The 21,764-nt window shown below is 40.5% G+C and overlaps 2 protein-coding genes across 3 annotated transcripts in view; one reads left to right on the plus strand and one right to left on the minus strand.

Annotated features, from left to right (window-relative positions):
* pcolce2 (procollagen C-endopeptidase enhancer 2) overlaps positions 1 to 9,582 on the plus strand; it is a 32,682-nt gene extending 23,100 nt beyond the window's left edge. For both annotated transcript variants that reach the window (XM_033031902.1, XM_033031903.1), the window contains exons 6-9: positions 2,461 to 2,606; positions 5,259 to 5,342; positions 6,354 to 6,521; positions 8,961 to 9,582. In XM_033031902.1, coding sequence (XP_032887793.1) covers positions 2,461 to 2,606; positions 5,259 to 5,342; positions 6,354 to 6,521; positions 8,961 to 9,091 — 529 coding nt within the window. In that variant the 3' untranslated portion in view covers positions 9,092 to 9,582. The remainder of the gene's footprint in view (positions 1 to 2,460; positions 2,607 to 5,258; positions 5,343 to 6,353; positions 6,522 to 8,960) is intronic.
* Positions 9,583 to 13,651: 4,069 nt separating this feature from the next.
* trpc1 (transient receptor potential cation channel subfamily C member 1) overlaps positions 13,652 to 21,764 on the minus strand; it is a 68,144-nt gene continuing 60,031 nt past the window's right edge. Inside the window, exons 12-13 of the mRNA XM_033031904.1 lie at positions 16,172 to 16,366; positions 13,652 to 14,901 (exon numbers count right to left, since the gene is read on the minus strand). Coding sequence (XP_032887795.1) covers positions 14,674 to 14,901; positions 16,172 to 16,366 — 423 coding nt within the window. The 3' untranslated portion in view covers positions 13,652 to 14,673. The remainder of the gene's footprint in view (positions 14,902 to 16,171; positions 16,367 to 21,764) is intronic.

Raw genomic sequence — 21,764 nt, forward strand, 5'->3', positions numbered from 1 at the left:
ACAATATGGTGATCGTAAAGTTTAAAGTAAAATGGGAAAATAATCAGGAAAGTAACTTTGATTCCAAACTTTTAAAGCTGAGCTTTTGGCTTGTGGACTTCCCATGCAGGCAGTAAATGGGGCATGAATGTTCAATCATCCAACTGCAACCTGAGTAAAGTGCGTTTTATGTGGGTTTTGCTAGTCATAGCAAAGGGTGAAGGGGAGAGCTCCAATTGCTCCAACTCGTTTCTGAAGCTGTTAAAAGTAAGAACGGTTGTGTTAGTGAAACAATGTGCAAGTAGAAGTGGGAACTGAACAGGAGGTTTGAGTACTGAGACACTGGAATCAAGTGACAGAATATGGCAGGTCATACATAATCAGGCTTCACTGACAGTGGGATTGGATAGCAAGGTCAGTGTATGAGAAGCTGGAAATGTCCATCAACATCAATAATAATCTTGTGCTGCAAGTGTTAAGAACAGACAAGCATTGAATGCTACTGTGAGAGAATGCAAAGAACAATATTACTTATGGAAATTGGCTCCAACGGGTATTGTCGATGCACTGTAACTTTACATAAAGCAGTGGAAATCTCATTTGGAGAGGTAGTTCAGATGTTGGAAAATTACTTCAACTTTGCTGTATGAAATATTAGAGAGCTGTCAATTTAGCAAGTGCAGTAAAAAACAGAGAAAGAGTGAATGGTTGTAATATTAACAAGTATCTGCAGATATTGGACCACAAAAAAAATAAAGTGCTGGAGTAACCCCCCCCACCCCCCCCCCCCCCCATCTCTCACTGCCACAATCAGTCTGAAGAAGGGTGCTGACCCGAAACGGCACCTATCCATGCTGTCCTGAAATGCTGCTGACACGTCGAGTTACTCCAGCACTTTGTGTCTTTTTTTGAATGATTATATTTGGATCATGCATTCATACAGATTAGTGTATAGTTGAAAAACCAAAAGTATCCAGTTGAAGATTTTAGATGCAACAATTCTTACTTGATTTGCTGTGTAGGGACTGCAATTTAATCATAGATGGAAACTAGCTGAATCCATGCCAACCAATGAGTATCCATTTAATCTAATCCTACAATTAATTAATAATTTTATTAAATCGCTAAATGTAATCTCCCTAGATTCTACACTCACCTGTACATTATGGGCGACTTACAGTGGTTAATTAACCTGATAACTCACACAACCTTGGAGTGTAGGAGTAAACTAGAACACCTAGAGGAAACCTGTCTCGTCACAAGGAGAGCATGCAAACTTCTTATGAGAAATTTGTTCTCCCTGATGTTGTCCTTTGTCCTGAATTTTGCAAACAGCTACTACGTATTATTTTCCATTTGCTTAGTATTTACTTAAAGAACAATGATAGCACCAAGTACAAGTGTGTGGGGAATGTCAGTGCCCCTTCAACAGTGGCTCATTGCCACTTATGGATACATCATGCTATCACTGTTTTAGTACCAAAGCACTGAAAGAGACAGCGCAGGATTGAACCTGTGTCATGGAGCTGTGCGCTAACAGCTGTACCAGCTGTGCTACCCACAGGTTTCCTTGAGGTTCATGCCAGGAATATCAGGGAAGCCAAGCACAAATGTAACGGTAGTCAAAATTAAAAGTCAACTCCTCGTTCTTTGGGAAAAAAACATAATAGTATTATACATCACGAGTCATTGTGGTAGATGTATCGACAATCATAAAACAAGAAATGCCAGAAACCCCTGAGCCAATTATGTATTTATTGCCTTGACTTGGGAATGAAACATCAGAGTTTAGAGATAGAAATGAAGTCCCTTCACTCAGTGGGTGGTGAAGAGTATGTTTTTTACTGTTTTAGAATTCCCTGGTTCATGTTAACCATCCACCTCATTACCGTGCTATTTATATGCATTGCCTTTATATCATTAGTTCCACTTAACTGGCAACAAACCAGTCTGGTGTCCCTTTATTTGGAAAATGATTGTGAAAGATGAGATGCTGAATATAAGTTCTTAAAATACAGGAACATTACAGCTTCTGACAAAAGCAATTTACAAAACAAATTGCATGTTGAAATGAGGACCATTATGTTCCATAGATAATTATAGCTGTTACGATTTTTCATTTTGCACCACCTGTCCCCCACGGCTAGTCTCCCTGGGCTTGCATTTGGTGCCACTGTGAGGGTGAGTGCTGAGGCTAGAAGGCAAGTAGGAACAGCCCAGTATCCCCTGTCTCTCAGGTGACTCTCCACATCAGCATGTTTGTGATAGGGAAAATAAATACAGCTGTACTTCTAACCTGCATCCCACTATTTCATAATACTGTTTTGCCAAATTTCTGCCATTTTTATCTAATTATGCAGCATCATAGTTGTCATCTCCTTCTAAAATGTATTCATTATTATGGTACGCGAATGGCTCTGTTCATGCCCACTTCAATTTGCTGTGATCTTGTTTGTGTTGTGTTTGTGTTGGTGTTTGCAGGCCAGTTCTGTCACAAGAGAATGAAATAGTTGTGCAATTCCTCTCGGACCTGAGTGTCACGGCGGATGGGTTTCTGGCTCACTACAAATTCAGATCAAAGAAGTTTGTCAGCACAGCAGCACCAGTCACAGTACCTCCCGTAACAAGTAAGTTTAGGGAATGGTAATATTGAAGAACAAAAAGTGTTTAAATATATCTAACTGCTTTTCACTGAGCTCTGGAACACTGTTCTGCTCTTTCACCCTTAAATCCTTTGGTAAATTCATCCACCTCTATATAATACCCAGTTAAATGTTACTTGTGGGTTGCACGTACAGCACCTTAAAAAACATAGTACAGTACAGGGACTGGACCTTCAGCCCACCATTCTGTACAAAACATGATACCAAGTTAAACTAAATTCCTCTTCCAGCACATGATCCGTATCTCTCGATTCTCTTCATTCATTTTCCATCCCCTTGTGATCCATATCCCTCTATTGATTAGTAAGGGTGTCAGGGGGTTATGGGGAGAAGGCAGGAGAATGGGGTTGAGAGGGAAAAATTGATTAGCCATGATTGAATGGCGGAGTAAACTTGATTTTGCTGCTAGAACTTAGAACTTATGAACTTATTCTGAGAACTTATGAATACTTAATCATGTGTCTATCTAAAAGCCTTCTAAATAGTATCTAAATAAATCATAATCCCTTCTGGAGTTAACATTAATGGATCTTCCCTCTCTAATAAAGACAGTCATCTCGAAAACAGGTTGCTCACAACAGCTGATTCTCAATATACATTGCTTGTCATTTCCTTAAAGATTTTCTAAATGTTTCCCTCATTAATAAGAAATCCGTACAAACATAACATTTGCAATTCAACCCTCTCACTTTTACTAAATATAAATCTGGGTTTTACTTCGTCTAGAAACATAGAAAATCTAGCCTGTCCAACCCTTTAAGAATTTTATATGTTTCTATAAGATACCCTCTCATCCTTCTAAATTCCAGTGAATACAAGCCCAGTGGACCCATTCTTTCATCATATGTCAGTCCCACCATCCTGGGAATTAGCGTGGTGAACCTATGCTGCACTCCCTCAATAGCAATAATGTCCTTCCTCAAATTAGGAGACCAAGATTGCACACAATACTCCAGGTGCGGTCTCACCAGGGCCCTGTACAACTGCAGTAGGTCCTTCTTGCTGCTAAACTCAAATCCTCTCGCAATGAAGGCCAACATGCCATTAGGTTTCTTCACTGCCTGCTGTACCTGCATGCTTACTTTCAGTGACTGATGTACATGCACACCCAGGTCTCGTTGCACCTATCCTAATCTGACACCATTCAGATAATCTGCCTCCTTGTTCTTGCCACCAAAGTGGACGACGTCACATTTATCCACATTATACTGCATCTGCCCACTCGCCCAACCTCTCCAAGTCACCCTTCCAGAAGATTAGTCAAGCATGATTTCCCCTTCATAAATCCATGCTGACTTTGACTGATCCTGTCACTGCTTTCCAAATGCGCTGCTACAACATATTTAATAATCGACTCGAGCATCTTCCCCACTACCGATGTAAGGCTAACTGTTCTATAATTCCCCGTTTTCTCTCTCCCTCCTTTCTTAAAAAGTGGAGTTACATTGGCTACCCTCTTAAAAAGTGGAGTTACATTGGCTACTTCATCTACTTCATGTAGGGATCAAATAAAAGAGAGAAATGTTGGCTTAAAAATTGATAAATACTCATGAAAACTTTTAGTGGTATACTGGCAGCTTTTTCTGATATAAAGATCAACAATTTTTTTAAATGAGAACAGTACAGCATAGGAGCAGGCTCTTCAGCCCACAGTGCCCATGACGAACATGATGCCATCTTAAATTAAACTTCTCTGCCTGCTCTTGATCCATATCCGTCCATTCCCTGCATATCCAGCTGCCTATCCAAAAGCCTCTTAAATGTCACTATCATATCTGCCATTCAACAAAAAGACCACTATATGAATACAATCAGTCATCCACAGAACAAAGATAAAGGATAGAGGTACAACATTTAGTGCAAAGATAAATTGTCTCACAGCCCGATATTTTGGATTGCTGTAAGGAACCTGTCTGTCAGTATCTTGATGTTTAGAAAGTGGTGTTGCTTAAAATAAAATGTCTCTCCTTGGCATGTTTTTCCTTTCACCACCTCTAACTGGACAAGCCTTTCCACTATGTAGGCAGTTTCTGCCTCTCCCTGCACATTGAGACAAGGAGTGCAAGGACTATTGCAGCATGAATCCTGCCTTGATATTTTAGATAAGCACAGACTGTGGTCAGGCAGTCTGGGTCTATAGTTGTCCGACACAGTGATTCTTCAGATAGAGTGAATTATTAGACTAGCCATGAAAACTTGGGTTTATGATGTTTACTAATATTCCTTTTCCTAACAGCTACTTATAATCTATGAACATTCTGAGCTGAGGTAATATGTAAAATATGACATTTTTGTACTTGCTGTGAAATATTATGAGTAATGCTAACTGGAGCTTCTAATAGTTCTGCATATTGGGTTGTTTGCATAATTTGATCATGGACATCCATACAAATTGATTTAAGTTACCATTATACACCTTGAAATCGAAAATATTTGAGTTTTTGAGTGCTAAATCATTATAGTTACTGTACAGGAAGTAAATGTTACTTCTGAAAATAGTTACGACGTTAGGCAAACCACAATACATGTTTCTTCTGAAAAGTAATGAAATGTGTGTTTTTTGTTGTGTTGTTAGAATGAATGATTTTTGATTGTTACTTGAATTCTGTTTTAAAGCCTTGAAACCTACTGTACCTCCTTGCCAACTGAAATGCAAAAGAAGCAGTACAATGGGAAGCAATTTCTGTACCAGTGACTTTGGTGAGGACCTCAGGCTTTTCCCTTTTTAAGTAATTCTTTTAATATATCTATGAATGGAAATGTCAATATCTTTCATCATTTTTAAGATCCACCTCAATGTACATAAAATATACCAGCTTCACAGAAAGCCTTGCTAGTGAAACAGTGAATTTGTGTATCAAAAACAAGTCCGGCTCCATAGGGTAAACACAAGGCATGAAACATAGGCTGAATTGTCAGTATTTGAAAAGTGTTTATTGAGTTTCAGTTTTTGGCATGTTGTCCCCCTGCCTACAAGATATAATGGTGCGCTTGTCATATTGTGATCACTTAGTTGCTAAAAACATCATGCTGTAAGCTATACGAATACAGGTCTGTTCAGTTTATTCCAAATTAGCTGCTCTTATGCATTTAGCAATTCATTTTATATGTGTTGTTGGAATGTGGGTCATGTTGATAATGCTCATTAATTGCTTCTTCACATTCTTCCCATTTATGGAAATGTATGGCACACTGAGGAGATTATTTGGGTCCTTACTGACCAAAAAATAGATAACCTGTATAAACCCAATTCTAGTTGTTCGTCTGTAGTTATGGGTTCGGACACTTAAAAGCTATTGTAATATAATGTTCTTACACCTTCTCCCTTTCAAGCAGAGAATTCAAGAACATTCAGTGAAAAGAAAAAAATAATTCTTCCCAAACCCTTCCACCTGAGTTTAAATTAATGGTTTCTAGTTAATGAACTCTCTGCTGAGGAAAATGGTTCTCATTTCACCTGGTCTATTCAGCTCAAAACAAAAAGAGCCTAACTAATCCCTTTGTGTTACAATTCTCCAGTTTAGCAACATCTTTTTCAATACACTTTATGCCTCTCTTATGCTATTTCACATCCTGTGATATGGTGCTTAGAACTATTCAGGCGGCCTTATTAGGCATGAAAACATGGAACTAAGATCTTTCTATCTTTTTTATTATCAGGTGATTTGAAAATAGATTTTTTAAATATTGAATTGTTCTTGTTTCTTACAGTGTTGACTGGGACGGTTATAAATGCTGTAAACCGTAATGGCAGTATCCATACAACTATCTCTATTATAAATATTTATAAAGAAGGGACATTGGCAATTCAACAGGCAGGGAAGAACATGAGTGTCAAAATAATTGCAATCTGCAAAAAATGTCCAATTATTAAACGAGGTAAGTTTGCCATTTGGAAGACCTTTTGCAAAGAGCAATGCCCTGCATTTGTTCCTGAATAGCCCCAATCAGAGCTTAAATGCTTGAGGGAACGAAGAGGAATATTCATCGGGGCAGTAGTTTTGGCTCTTAAAATCACCATGACTGCAGGAAACAGGAAAGATTGAAGGTGTTAAGAAAAATGATGCAGGCAAATAGGATTAGTGTAGATAGGTAAGGCGATATGGACACAGCCGGCAGAAGGGCCTGTTTCTATTCTGACCAAAAAAGGAAAAATGATGAAAAGTATCTCCAAACCTCTCCTTACTGTTTTAATCATCAGTTTAAACTTATGCCCCTGTCCCAATTAGGAAACCTGAATGGAAACCTCTGTAGACCTTGCGCCCCACCCAAGGTTTCTGTGAGGTTCCCGGAGGTTCCGGTCACTCTCCCTACTGGTGGAAAGTGGTTTCCGCGTAGTCGAGGCTTCTTCTATGTTCCTGCGATTATTAAATAAAAAACAAAACCGGCCTCGACTTACAGGCAGTCAAAGGCAATCTCCTTCGCTGACCGGCCATTTTGATCGGCTCATTGGAGTTTTCAGCAAAGATCCCGTAGGATCTTTGGTTTTCAGGACCTAGAAGATCCGCCGGAAGGTAAAATGCCCGCTAACTTTATTAAACTTCTTAAAACTGTCCCCCCCCCCCTTCCTTCTGCGCTCTCTAAAGGACTTACCATGCTCCGTGGCAGCCGTTTACCTTCCACTTCATCGCGCAGATAGCGCTCCCCCGCTGTCCCTGGCCCCCACCTTTGCGATGTGTGTGTGTGTGTGTGCGTGTGCGTGTGCGTGTGGTCGGTAGCAACGATCCTGTAGGATCTTTGGTCGGTAGATGCAGCTCACGCTTCGGTCGAGGCTCTCCAGGCGAGTGACCAAAACCTCTGGTGACTCATGGAAACCTTGGGTGGGGCGCAAGGTCACCAGAGGTTTCCGTTCAGGTTTCCTAAGTGGAACAGGGGCATTACTGAGCTTTTTCACTTTCGCGCTTCAGTTTAAACACATTTTAATTAGAATTATAATCCTACATGCTCTAGTTTTAACGGATATTGAAAACTGCACAGAGTAAATGTGTCTTGTATACATTTATCGTGGCTCCATGACTCTTCCAAAGTAGGTGCTTATTTATAAACTCAAACTTCAATCAGCATTGCTTTAAGGTCAGATCCATTGATATCTTCCTTTTCATTCAAATGGAGCATCCAAACATTTGATTTATTTCATATATTCCATTATTTATCCCATATTCCATTATACATTAAATTGCATTAACCACTATTAGCCTATTTAACGTGTTCCTGAAGTAATCACACTTCTTGCTCATTATCAGTTTCTACCCATGTATGAACAGTAAGAGTCAAGATTGTAGTTCCAACATCTTAAGACAAAACTTCTATTTAATGCAGAGATAGTCCCCAACCCTACCACTGTTCTCTTTCCAAGTTTAAATGCTTAAATGATTTTACCGTAACACTTTCACCACATGTTTTATATTCCCAATGATTGTCTTAAGCATGGTGGTCCTGTTTGATAACTTTAGTTAAAATGTCTCGGGCAACTTAATTAAGTTTCATTAAACTTTGCCTCCATCCCCCAACATCCAGAATTACCTCCCTTGAAAATTCTTGACCATTTTGCCTTCACACTAATGATACACCTGTTGGTTATTTTCTAATTATTCAGTTACTTTTCCTGAAAAAAATCAAACATTTCTGTTGCAACAAGAGAGATAACACAACCCCAGAACTGAGTACTGTACTTCCCCTCACACCCCCATTCCTCCAATTGGATAGTATTATTCTGTGTAGTCAAAATACAGCCCAAGTCAACACTTGTGTTGCTGTTGTTGTCATTGAGATTCACAAGGTTAATTCCCAGGATGGCGGGACTGTCATATGTTGATTGATTGGAGGGGCTGGGCTTGTTTACTCTGGAATTTAGAAGGATGAGAGGGTATTTTATTGAAATATATAAGATTATTAAGGGTTTGGACACGCTAGAGGCAGGAATCATAGTTCCCAATGTTGGGGGAGTCCAGAACCAGGGGCCATAGTTTAAGAATATGGGGTAAGACATTTAGAATGGAGACAAGGAAACACTTTTTCTCACAGAGAGTTGGGAGTCTGTGGAATTCTCTGCCTCAGAGGGCGGTGGAAGCAGGTTCTCTGGATGCTTTCAAGAGAGAGCAAGATAGGGCTCCTAAAGATAGCGGAGTCAGGGGATATGGGGAGAAGGTAGGAACGGGGAACTGATTGGGGATAATCTGCCATGATCGCATTGAATGGCGGTGCTGGCTCGAAGGGCTGAATGGCCTACTCCTGCACCTATTGTCTATTAATTCTTAATACCTCAAACTACTCAAAGATAAGGTTCTGCTTTTTAACTAATCTTTGTGTTGTTCTCAGGACTGAACTACATTTTCATGGGACAGGTGGATGAAGCAGGTCGAGGCACAGTGCTTCCTAATAGCTTTGTCGTGCCCTATAGATCAAAGAATCAAAGGTTCCTCAACATCTTGAAAAACAGACGATGCTAAACACACTATGTGAACAGTGACTTTATTTTCTATTTATGATGCAAGAAACCTTTCTGATTTTTCCATTAATTTGTTACAAAGTGCTCTTCCTAATCTATAAGGGACATACTGTTGGCAAATAGAAATATTCAAGTCTGGAATATGTCTAATTAAAGTGCTCCCTGGAGTTTGGATGTTTGCTCTAGCTATTTTAATCCTTGAACGAGTAGAGAAAAAGTCTGGACAGAAAGAATATCCCCAAATTCAGCTTGGCTTTGGAACAGTCTATTTATAACAATGATGACAGAGATTGATCCAATGTTTATCTTATATATCTATATCATAATAGATGGTTGAAAGTGCAATAACAATGTACAGCAGCAAATATGTGAGGTATTGAGATTATTTGATTCTGTTTCTTCAACTGTCACTGTTTGCATAATATCGGCTGCTTAATAAAAAAAAGTTGTATTTGGAACTGTTGAATCCCCAAATGTCAACATTTCAAAACCGCCAAGGATAAATGTTTCATGTGTTCGTGACTTGAAAGGACTAAAGTTCTTGTGCTCCATTTCTCCTCTCCACTCCAACATGAAGAAAACAAAGGAACATTTGCCAGCAAGTCAGTACAGATGCCAGAGTATTATCTTGTTACACAGGCCTTCTCTCATTTCAGTTAGTAATTCACCAAGACTTCGGCAAATATAGTCCTGTCAAATGGCCACATATGCATCTAATAACATTTAATGCAGAGAAATGTAAAGTGATACATTTTGGTAGGGAAAATAGAGAAGTAATATAACCTGAGTTCTAAAGAGAATTCATTCCGCCATGTCTAAGAGGCTTCGTGTCACGGTGTGAAGACTGCATAGAGGACAAAAGCAAAGTTTTTACTAAACTTTGCTAAAACATTGGTGCATCCTCAGCTGTGTCCCGTTTTACACATTGCGCTGGAATGAGAGAAATCCAGATTAATACCACTGGGCTGTAAACTTCCGAAGCGAAATATGAGATGCTGTTCCTCCAATTTGTGTTTATGTAAGCTGCCCAAGCGAACCCTCTCCATCCCTCTCCCACCCAAGTCGCACTAGCTTCTCGTTTTCACCCACCAAACAGCTAACAATGGCCTGTTTCCTTCATCATCATTACTTTATTGCATATCTTTCATTCATTGTTCTTTATCTCTCTATCTCTCGTTCCCCTTAACCAGTCTGAATAAGGGTCTGGTCCTGAAACGTCACCCATTCCTTCTCTCCAGAGATGCTGCCTTCAGATTTGACCAAGTGTCTTCAAACAAGTCTGTTGGCATTCCATCCTGCACAAATCAGAGAACAATTCTTTCGCTTTTCAATAAGAAATCATCAGAAACACCCGAGTTTGTCATTGCACGTTTGACAGCTTGAGACAGAATTTATTTTGCAACTTTGGCCAAAAGCGTCGGCATAAAAAAAATCAAGAACCGGAAGCTAATGGAATCATATTCAAACCCGCAAGACATTTTGAATATACTGAAGCGAGAAAAATGGCTGCCCCGGAAAGCACGTCGAAATGCCCAAGCACACTTGAAAAAGTGTACAGAGCACTCGTGACAATTCCTCATAGCTCAGTTGAATCTGAAAGATGCTTGAGAGCTGCTGGCCTCCTTGTCACGAAATTGCGCACATCATAGCGTGATGAAACTGTTGATACTTTGGGTTTTTTTTTTGAGATCTCACCTAACAACAGTATCAAGTATTTCTCCGCTTGTGAAGTAAAGGTAAATTTGTCAAGAAAGAATGGGGTTTAATTTGACAAACCAGGAAAATGTGGTTTTTGAGAATTAATCATTTTAATCAGGGCAAAGTGATTAATTAATGATTAATCAATTTATCAAAATGAATCAATTAACCAGAAAGTAGCCATACTCTAAACCTTTCCTATCCATGTACCTGTCCAAATGTATTTTAAATGTTGTTATAATACTTGCCTCAACTATCTTCTTCGGCAGCTTGTTCCAGTTAACCACCATCCATTTTGTGCAAAGGATGACCCTCAAGATCCTATTACATTTTTCCCCTCTCATCTCAAACCAATGTCCTTGTGTTTCTTAATTCCTCTATACAAGACACTGCATTCATCCTATCTATTCCCCACATGATTGCACACACCTCTATAAGCTCATCCCTCAGCTTTCTGCACTCCAAAGAAAATAATCCTCGCCTGCCCAATAGCTAAGACTGAAATCCTTGCAACATCCGTATGTTAATTTTGTGGCATTATTATACATTCTGACGCAACGTAATATTTCTAAGTATAACAGTAAAAGTAGAGTCTACTGCATCATAACTCTTAATTACCCTCTGAAATAACCAATGGGTATGGGCAATAAAATGTTCAATTTAAGAGTGTGAGACCATAACCTATACATTTTTGTGAAACAATTTGTTATAATGGCCCTTCAAGACGTTGTGCATCAAAATGTAATTGTCAGATTTTAAATGGGCAAAGAAAGACAAAATGTTGTAGTATCCCTGCATCTCTGGAGAACATGGATAAGGTGATGTTTTGAGCCAAGACCCTTCTTTAGACATTTTAAATGTGATTTAAATTTTAAATGGGTGAATCTTGACTTTGGACATGGGAGTAACTGAGTAAAGTAACTGAACAGATGGAACATGTAATCAGCAGCAGATGTGACGCAATAAAAAGGAAGGACATTAGCTTGGAGGATGTAGAATCGATATGGGCAGAGCTGCGAAACACTAAGGGGCAGAAAACGCTAGTGGGAGTTGTGTACAGGCCACCTAACAGTTGGGGATGGTATCAAACAGGAAATTAGAAATGTGTGCAACAAAGGTAAAGCAGTTATAATGGGTGACTTCAATCTACATATAGATTGGGTGAATCAAATTGGCAGGGGTGCTGAGGAAGAGGATTTTTTGGAATGTATGCGGGATAGTTTTCTAAACCACCATGTGGAGGAACCAACGAGAGAGCACGCTATTCTAGACTGGGTATTGAGTAATGAGGAGGGGTTAGTTAGCAGCCTTGTGTGTGGCCCCTTGGGCAAGAGTGACCATAATATGGTTGAGTTCTTCATTAGGATGGAGAGTGACATAGTTAATTCAGAAACAAGGGTTCTGAACTTAAAGAAAGGTAACTGAGGGTATGAGACGTGAATTGGCCAAGATAGACTGGCAATTGATTCTTAAAGGGTTGACGGTGGATATGTAATGGAAGGCATTTAAAGACCGCATGGATGAACTACAACAATTGTTCATCGCAGTTTGGCAAAATAATAAATCAGGGAAGGTTGTGCATCCGTGGATAACAAGGGAAATCAGGGATAGTATCAAAACAAAAGATGAGGCATACAAATTAGCCAGAAAAAGCAGCCTACCAGAGGACGGAGAAATTCAGAGTCCAGCAAAGGAGGACAAAGGGCTTAATTAGGAAAGGGAAAATGGATTATGAAAGAAAACTGGCAGGGGACATAAAAACTGACTGCAAAAGCTTTTATAGATATGTGAACTGGGTGGCAAACAGAAAGCAAAGAGTAGGAGTAAACGGGTCATTTTCAGAATGGCAGGGAGTGACTAGTGGGGTACCGCAAGGCTCAGTGCTGGGAGTGGGCAAATGCATGGCAGATGCAGTATAATGTGGATAAATGTGAGGTTATCCACTTTGGTGGCAAAAACAGGAAAGTAGACTATAATCTAAATTGTTGCCAATTAGGAAAAGGGGAGATGCAACGAGACCTGGGTGTCATGGTACACCAGTCATTGAAAGTAGGCATGCAGGTGCAGCAGGCAGTGAAGAAAGCGAATGGTATGTTAGCATTCATAGCAAAAGGATTTGAGTATAGGAGCAGGGAAGTTCTACTGCAGTTGTACAGGGCCTTGGTGATACCACACCTGGAGTATTGCGTACAGTTTTGGTCTCCTAATCTGAGGAAAGGCATTCTTGCCATAGAGGGAGTACAGAGAAGGTTCACCAGACTGATTCCTGGGATGGCAGGACTTTCGTATGAAGAAAGACTGGATAGACTCGGCTTGTACTCGCTAGAATTTAGAAGATTGAGGGGGGGATCTTATAGAAACTTACAAAATTCTTAAGGGGTTGGACAGGCTAGATGCAGGAAGATTGTTCCCGATGTTGGGGAAGTCCAGAACATGGGGTCACAGATTAAGGATAAGGGGGAAGTCTTTTAGGACCGAGATGAGGAAAAAAAAGTCACACAGACAGTGGTGAATCTGTGGAATTCTCTGCCACAGAAAGTAGTTGAGGCCAGTTCATTGGCTATATTTAAGAGGGAGTTAGATGTGGCCCTTGTGGCTAAAGGGATCAGGGGGTATGGAGAGAAGGCAGGTACAGGATACTGAGTTGGATGATCAGCCATGATCATATTGAATGGCGGTGCAGGCTCGAAGGGCCGAATGGCCTACTCCTGCACCTATTTTCTATGTTTCTATGTGATACTAATGCTTTGACACTGCGCTGGCTAAATTTCACACACTACTGCTACTTGAACAGACAAGTACCTGCCACGTAAAACATCATAAAAACATAAAACATCATAAAAACAAGATATCAGACCAGTTCCACGTTTTTCGTAAACGCTGCTGTATTAAAAACTTAGTATAAAGCTTCTTAGTTTAACAACCAATCATAACTGAACCTTCTTAAGTTTTCAGACCAGATGCATTATTTACATCAACATCCAAAATACAACTCCTAGAATGTTCAAGTTAAGTCAACTTGCCGTGATACCCAAACACTATACCTATTATGCTAACATATTAGAGAAGGGTCAGCTGCATAGATCAACTACGAAGATCCATTTTAAGTTTGTTTTTAAGAGATCACATTTTAAACTTCACCTGAGAAAGGTACTGCTTAATGAGGACTTCGATCTCTCACTCTCGACAGTGGGAAATTAAGTTAAAATATGCATTACATGTAAATAAAGCACGTTAAAGAAAATATCTTACTTAACAGCATTGAGCACACCTACCATATTAGTGCACACGTGTAGAACGCTGCTGTTTGGTAACTATACATAAGATAAGGTTCAAATTGCATCATCAAAGACAATAAAGGCTTTCCAGCATTTGCAATTTTTGTCACCAATTTTAATGAAAATATTAACTTTCTGTCAAATTAACTCGTCTTTGTTAAAACTGCTAACCTATGGCATGGAAACCTGATAATATATCAGTTGCCAATATAAAGGCCAATTTCACCCCCGTAACCTTCAACTACCTGACCAAAGTGGGATTGCAATGCGTTTTTAGAATGTCCCATCTAACCAAAGTTTCTTCTAAAGGAAATAAATATCAGAAGTCATCTCCAAAATGGCAAAGTGACAGTATCTATTTATGAGAAGTGATTTACCATTGTATTGCTGCTTTTTATTTCAGCAGAAACCAGACAGATGGTAATTGTTCCAAAATGTTCACTTATAAATTGTGTTAAATAGGATATTGATTAAGCAGGAACTTGATTAAATAAAAAGCAATTGGCATGAATGATGATGACCAAAGAAGCTCTTTTACATGATACAATGCTCAGAATATTATGACAATATACATCAGTATCAAGTCCATTGAAAGCTGGAATACATCTTAGTTCCGTGAATAGAACATGGCGTATTTTGCTGTCCTGAAACCAAGAATGTCTCTCATTTCATTGCGGAATTTGGAAAGGTCTTGTCGTAGTTCATTCAGGTTCTCTTCAGTGGCCTGGTCTGTGCTGTGCATCTTCTGTCTCATAGCAGTAAGGTAACGATGAACCAAGCAACACATTACCTTTTGGTAATTTGAATCTCGCTTATGCTTGAGGGTCTTCCATTCCTGATTAGATTTTTAAATTAGTTAAAGGCAGTTATCTTTCAACAGTGATGAATAAATACATGTAGAAACCATTCAAGATGCTCAAAGCCCAAATCCTTAATAAAGCTTTTGGATATTTATTCTTAAACTTCTTTTGACCGAGTCTCAAATTCCACCCGATTTTGCTCCGGTGCAGAACGTTGGAAGGTTTTGTAATGTTAAAGATACTCCAAAACTCGCGCTGTTATTGGTGATAGTAATTACATTGTTTCTGATGGGGAATGGAGTAATCTACCCTTGTTTGCTGAGCATGATACATACAGTGCCCTCCATAATGTTTGGGACAAAGACCCATCATTTATTTATTTGCCTCTGTACTCCGCAATTTGAGAATTTTAATAGAAAAAAATCACATGTGGTTAAAGTGCACATTGTCAGATTGTATTGTATTTTCATACATTTTGTTTTCACCATGTAGGAATTACAACTGTGTTTATACATAGTTCCCCCATTTCAGGGCACCATCATGATTGGGACACATGGCTTCACAGGCATTTGTAATTGCTCAGGTGTGTTTAATTGCCTCCTTAATGCTGGTATAAGAGAGCTCTCAGCACCTCGTCTTTTCTCCAGTCTTTCCAACACATTTGGAAACTTTTATAAAATAAATGATGGGTGTTTGTCACAAACATTATGGAGGGCACTGTATGATTTGGCTAACTTAATAAATGCTTTGCTGTAAATAGACAACATAAAGCGTATCACATCCGTTGGATTCCTTGGAGTTTAGCAATCAACTCAATCTGCTTTTTCTTTTGTGAAATAGAAATAAAGTTTATAGATAAACAGCTCCTCAATACTCCTAAAAAATGTTATTCTATCCCATTAAACCCAACTTGTCAAATTTTATGTTAAAAGATAAATGATTAACTTAGGATTTAGCAGCCGTCTTAGTACTGCCAAATATAATGAATGTAAGTGTATGGTATGAACCACAAGGATATCTATACACCTGCAGGCTACATGATGACTTGGTTAGGTCAAAATACTATTTAAATATCAGCTCACTTTGTATATATCCCTAGCAGTATAGAGATATTGAGTTTTTTTTGCTAGAAATATTTAAATACAGCAAAAAATTAATCACAACTCTACAGATGTTACAATGTCTAGGGTATTCAGTTAACACAGAGGTGAGCTTCACATTATTAGGCACATATTTTCTCAATGCTATCCAAGCATCATTCTTTCCTAACATTCAGCACTCATAATTTTCAAAATGTTTACTTACTTTAAGGCTGTTTTGTCTTTTCACCTTTCCAGTGCTGGTATGAGAGCAGATCCATTTATTGAGACTCGTAAAGAGATAGCAAATGTTTTTTGGAGAAGGGATGATGTTGAATGGTGGGGGCAAAGTACATTTGTCATCAAAGTAGCTCAGCCACAACTTGGCACGGGCAAACTTCCACTCCTTGTCCTCGTGATTCTTGTTTGGGAAGGGGGGATGGGGGGGGGGGGGGGGGAGGAAGGAAATGCAATGAAAAGAAACATTAAACACTATAATTCATCAAAACATTAAGACACCAAACAGGTCCATTGGCATAGAAACACTGAAATTATCAAGAATCAGGAGTGTTTTATTGTCATATGTTTAGTAAATGTTTTGGTTATTAGGTGGTGTTATGTGTGTGGGGGGGGGGGTGAAATAGGGCTTTCTGTCTCTCCCTTCGGGGGAATGCGACTTTTTTGTCGTATCCCCCTTCTCTTCCCCCGTCTGCGCTGAGGCCTAATGGCGGAGCTGGCGGCCTCCAACCTGCGACCGACCTCGAGGGTCCGGAGGTAGAGCCAGCCAGGACTCACCAACGCGAGGCTGGTCGACTTCGAGCTGTGGCGACGTCCGGGCAGCGGCACGACTCGGCGTTCTGGTGAGTGCGGACGGCGCGGGGCTGAGACACTCCCGTGCGGGCTGCACGGCTACCGGTTGGAAGGCGCTCCCGTGTGAGCGGCCTGGGTCCCGGCTGGAAGGCGCTCCCGTGGGGGCAGCCCTGTGCGGGGCTGAGACGCTGCCGTGTGGGTGGCCTGGCGACCGGCTGGAAGGCGCTCCGGTGAGGGCGGACCGGCTCCCGGCTGGAAGGCGCTCTCGTGGGGGCAGCCCGGTGCGGGGCTGAGACGCTGCCGTGTGGGCGGCCCGGTGCGGGGCGGAGACGGTGCTACGGCGGCTGAGGCGGCGTTCTGGCGGCGGCGACCTGGATCCGGGGCTGGGCCGCAGGCCAGTGGATGACAACGTCGGGAGCTCGCAGGTCACAGGCTGGTGCCTGTTTTCCGGAGCTCCCGTTGCAACAGCTGCGTCCGCTGGACTGGAGGGCAGCAGCTTCGACCACCACCGGGCCGCGGAGCTTGAACCGCGGGACTGATACCATCGCCCGGTGGGGTATCGCCTCGGCGTAGAGGGAGAAGAGGAGGGAAGAGACAGTAACTCTAAGACTTTTGCCTCCATCACAGTGAGGAGGTGTTTGGTGAACTCACTGTGGTGGATGTTAATTTGTGTTTATTGTGTGTTGCTATTATTACATGTATGGCTGCAGACAACAGCATTTCGCTCAGACCGAAAGGTCTGAATGACAAATAAAGGAAATCTAATCTAATCTAATATGTACCGAACAAGAACAACTAAATTCTTCCTTGCAGCAGCAGCACAATAGATTGCTGTAAGAAATGACAGCATCCTTTCCCTGACCAACATCAGATGACACACCACAAGCTCCAATGGTAGGGCCATGATGACCACATATCTGATACAAAACTTCTGAAGCAAGTGCTCTGGTCCAAACTTTGTCATGACAAATGACTTTCAGGGGACTGATAAACTACTGGAAGTACATCCTCACTGACTCATCGGAATCTCTGACCCAAGACCACTCAACCATTGAAGCACAAGGGAAGGAAACAAACGCAGAGTCTCTTTGCGAACCACTCAATGGAAGGAACACTGATGGAAGGAACCCTTCCTGGCTTGTTCACCTTCAAAGGGCATTGTAATCACCTCAGTACCCACAGAAATGGACCAGATGCAAATCATTCTCAACCACAAAAATCTGTCAAAAAAAGGTAATATTAAGCAGAAACAAGGAACTGCAGATGCTGGTTTACAAAAGTTGACAGTGCTGGAGTAACTCAGCAGGTCAGGCAGCACCTCTGAACATGGATAGGTGACGTTTCAGGTCAGGACCCTTCTTCAGTCTTATGAGTAGTAAGGAAAGCATATAGTAAACTTGCCTTCATAGATCAGGGCATTATATAAGAGTCTGGATGTCATGATGCAGCTATATAGGACTTTGGTTAGGCCATTTTTGGAATATTACGTGCAGCTCTGGTCACCAAATTACAGTAAAGATGTGGAGGCTTTGGAAAGGGTGCAGAAGAGGTTTACCTGAATGTTGCCTTAATTAGGAGGCATTAGCCACAGGGAGAGGTTGGAGATGATCTGCCATGATCACAATGAATGGCGGTGCTGGCTCGAAGAGCCGAATGGCCTCCTCCTGCACCTATTTTCTAAGTTTCTATGTTTCTATGACATACTTGGATTGTTTTCTCTGGAATGCTGGAGGTTGTGGAAAGACCTGATATCACCTATCCGTGTTCTCCAGAGATGCTGCCGGACACGCTGAGTTACTAAGCACTTTGTGTAATATTAAGCAAGTAGTTTACAGAAAAAGGTAGTTGGATCATAGGATAACAGTCAAAGTCAGTCACTTATATGTTAATAACTCAAAATGTTGGAGTAACTTAGCTTAGTTTAGTGACACAGCATGGAAACAGACCCATCAGCCCACCAAGTCCATACAGACCCAACGATCCCCCATACACTGCTTTTCTCTCCTACACAGTAGGGACAATTTATAGAAGCCAATCAAACTAGAAACCTGCATGTCTTTGGAATATGGGAGCAAACCGGAGCACCGGGTGAAAACCCACGCGGTCACAGGGAGAATGTACAAATTCCATGCAGACAGCACTCATGGTCAGGATCGATACCAGGTCTCTAACGCTGTGGGCAGCAACTCTACAGCTGCTCCTCTGTGCCGTCCTTAGTCGAGCTCGCCCCGGCACTTTGTGTTTTAGGCAAGATTCCAACATCTGCTGTTCCTTGTGTCTCCATCAATTGTTTATGTAGGGACTGGGGAGACTGTAGGAATTTAAACAAATGATTAAATTCTTCAGGAACACTTCAGCTGCAGCTCTGTTGATGTGATTTGAATGTCATGTGGGGAATGCAACAGGTCACAGTTGACCACTAATCACAGATTATATTATTTAGATGAGAACCTGGAGGGGTTTGTTCAATTGCCGGAAGAAATTACACAACATTTTCCTCTCAAAATTCTCTTGGGAGGGCAATGAACTGGGAAAACAGGACCTGTAAAAATAAGCAATCATTGTCAAAACAAACAATCTCATGGGAGTCGACAGTTTGATGAATGTGATTCTCTTACTTCTCACATATTTGCTCAGAGGCAAGTACAACTCGAAAACTGAAAGTAAATTTGATTCTTCAATTCATCTACAATATTTTATGGTTAAAGGGAGGATGTACATTAAATATTTCAATATCAAGTCTATCCTCCACGCCGATGGAGAATGGAACCTTAACTATTGTGGAAATCCTAAATTAACTATTTCTGGAAATGGCTTTATTGCTAACGTACAGTCAGTGTATTGCAGTGAGAATTTCATTGTTCTGTCTGGGACATACGACAATAAAACACTCTTCACTCTCTTGGATTGGTCTTGATCACCTGAGTGTAGACGCAAGAAGAATATTCAAGAGAATTTTCTCCTTTACTAAACTTGGATCTTGTGCTTTATTGCATCTCTCAGGAAAGAGTTGGGGAATGGGACAAATGGCAGAATTGCCCCCCAGAGGAGTCAGCATGGCCTTAATGGACCAAATAGTTCCCTTTTGTCTTATAACAACTTATAAAATTCTGTATAAAAACCACTGAAGTGATTCATCATACCCATAAGCGGGAGGGGATCAGGATGCGTTATTACAGAGACCAATTCCAAACATTGAGTCGTAGAGTCAAACATGCCCTTCGGCTCAACCTGTCCATGCCGGCCAAGGTGCTCTATCCAAGCTAATCCCATTTACCTGCACCTCTCAAATATCCCTCTCAAATTTTTCCGATCCATAGGCTAATTTCACTTAACTTCATTTTGACCTCAACTTTGCAGCATTGCAAAGGCTGCCTCAGAGAGGTGATGTTGACCAATTGTCCAGCTGAATGTTTGTCTCCTTGCTGCAACGCGTGAGCTCCCCGCACTCTTTCAACCTTTGAAAGCTGAAGCTGAGTACGGCACTGCACTGACAATGGAAAGTGGGTGCGTACATCAGAGATGGGTGAAGATGAAGCAACACTTTTCATGAGAAGTAAATAACGGGAAATTTATTCTAGAATGCCAGACATAGTGAATTTTGAATACTGCTGGCAAAATATATTCCGTAATTTACTTAGGAATTCACAAATCAGTACAATTAACATAAACTTTGATGCACATTTATTCCCTCCGTGACTGTTGTTGATGCTTCACTTTATGGAATCAAACAATGAACTCTGGAACTAAGACACCCACATGCATGATTGTACACTTTAAAATGTATTAATCAAATATTTTGATCTCAAGGGTCAAATTTTGAAATTTGACCAAGGTCTGTGTTTCAGTACAGTAGTCCAATGAGGTGATCCATCCTGAACTTGAGAAACTGGCATATATTCAGCTGTGTAATGTAAAAGAGACTTCTGTTTTCTGCTATGGTCTAGTGGCAGCCATGTGTCTTTGCTTGTATAACACCATTACACTGACTAAAATAAATTTTGTAAACTCCGTTTTATAAGCGTCTGTCAATATGCTCAATGGATCACTTTCTTCCAGATACATTTACTTCAACTCAACAGAAGACAGAATATTATCTTTAAAAATTAAATGACAAGAATGTTAGTCACTATTAAATCTGACTTTGCAGTTTTTTTTTAATGAAGGTTCTGATGAAGGGTCTGTGACCTGAAACATCAACTCAGTTTCTCATTCCACAGATACTGTTTGACCTATTGAGTGTTTCTGTTTTGTTTTCTCTCTGATGCTGGATGTTTAAAAAAAAAAATCTTCAAAGGAGACAGAAATAAAACTACACAGAGTGGCGTGATGTATTTAAAAGGAGGCTAATAAATATGTGGAGGAGTGAGGAAAATAATAATTATGGTGATAATGTGAACTGTAGTAAAATTGTGAGGGGGTTTATTTGGAGCATAATTATTGTCACAGACATAATGGACTGTAATGTAAATGTTCTTCAACTTTAACATGCCCAGGAGAGAAGAAGGCTGCAAAAAGTTGTGAAAACTATGCAGTTCATCACGAGTTCTGACCTCACCACCATAGAAGGGATTTACCAGAGTCGCTGCCTCAAAAAGGCAGTCAACATCATCAGAGACCCACACCACCCTGGCCACATACTTATTATCACCACTGCTACCAGGGAGAAGGTACAGGAGCCTGAGAACTATAACAACCAGGTTCAGGAACAGCTTCTTCCCTCCAGCCATTGGGCTATTAAACACTACAACCTCAAATAAGCTCTGAACTACATAGACTATTATTGTCTGTTTGTTTTTTTGTGTATGTATGTGTGTGTGTGTATGTGTGTACACACAATGAACTTTTTTTTTCTCATTTATTATATTGTTTACAGTGTACTATGTTTACATATTCTGTTGTGCTGCTGCAATTAAGAATTTCATTGTCCTATCTGGGACATATGACAATAAAACACTCTTGACTCTTGACATGGAGTACCACCACAGATTTTTTTAAATTCTCAATGA

This window comes from Amblyraja radiata, chromosome 13, assembly GCF_010909765.2.
Source record: "Amblyraja radiata isolate CabotCenter1 chromosome 13, sAmbRad1.1.pri, whole genome shotgun sequence".
NCBI lineage: Eukaryota > Metazoa > Chordata > Chondrichthyes > Rajiformes > Rajidae > Amblyraja > Amblyraja radiata.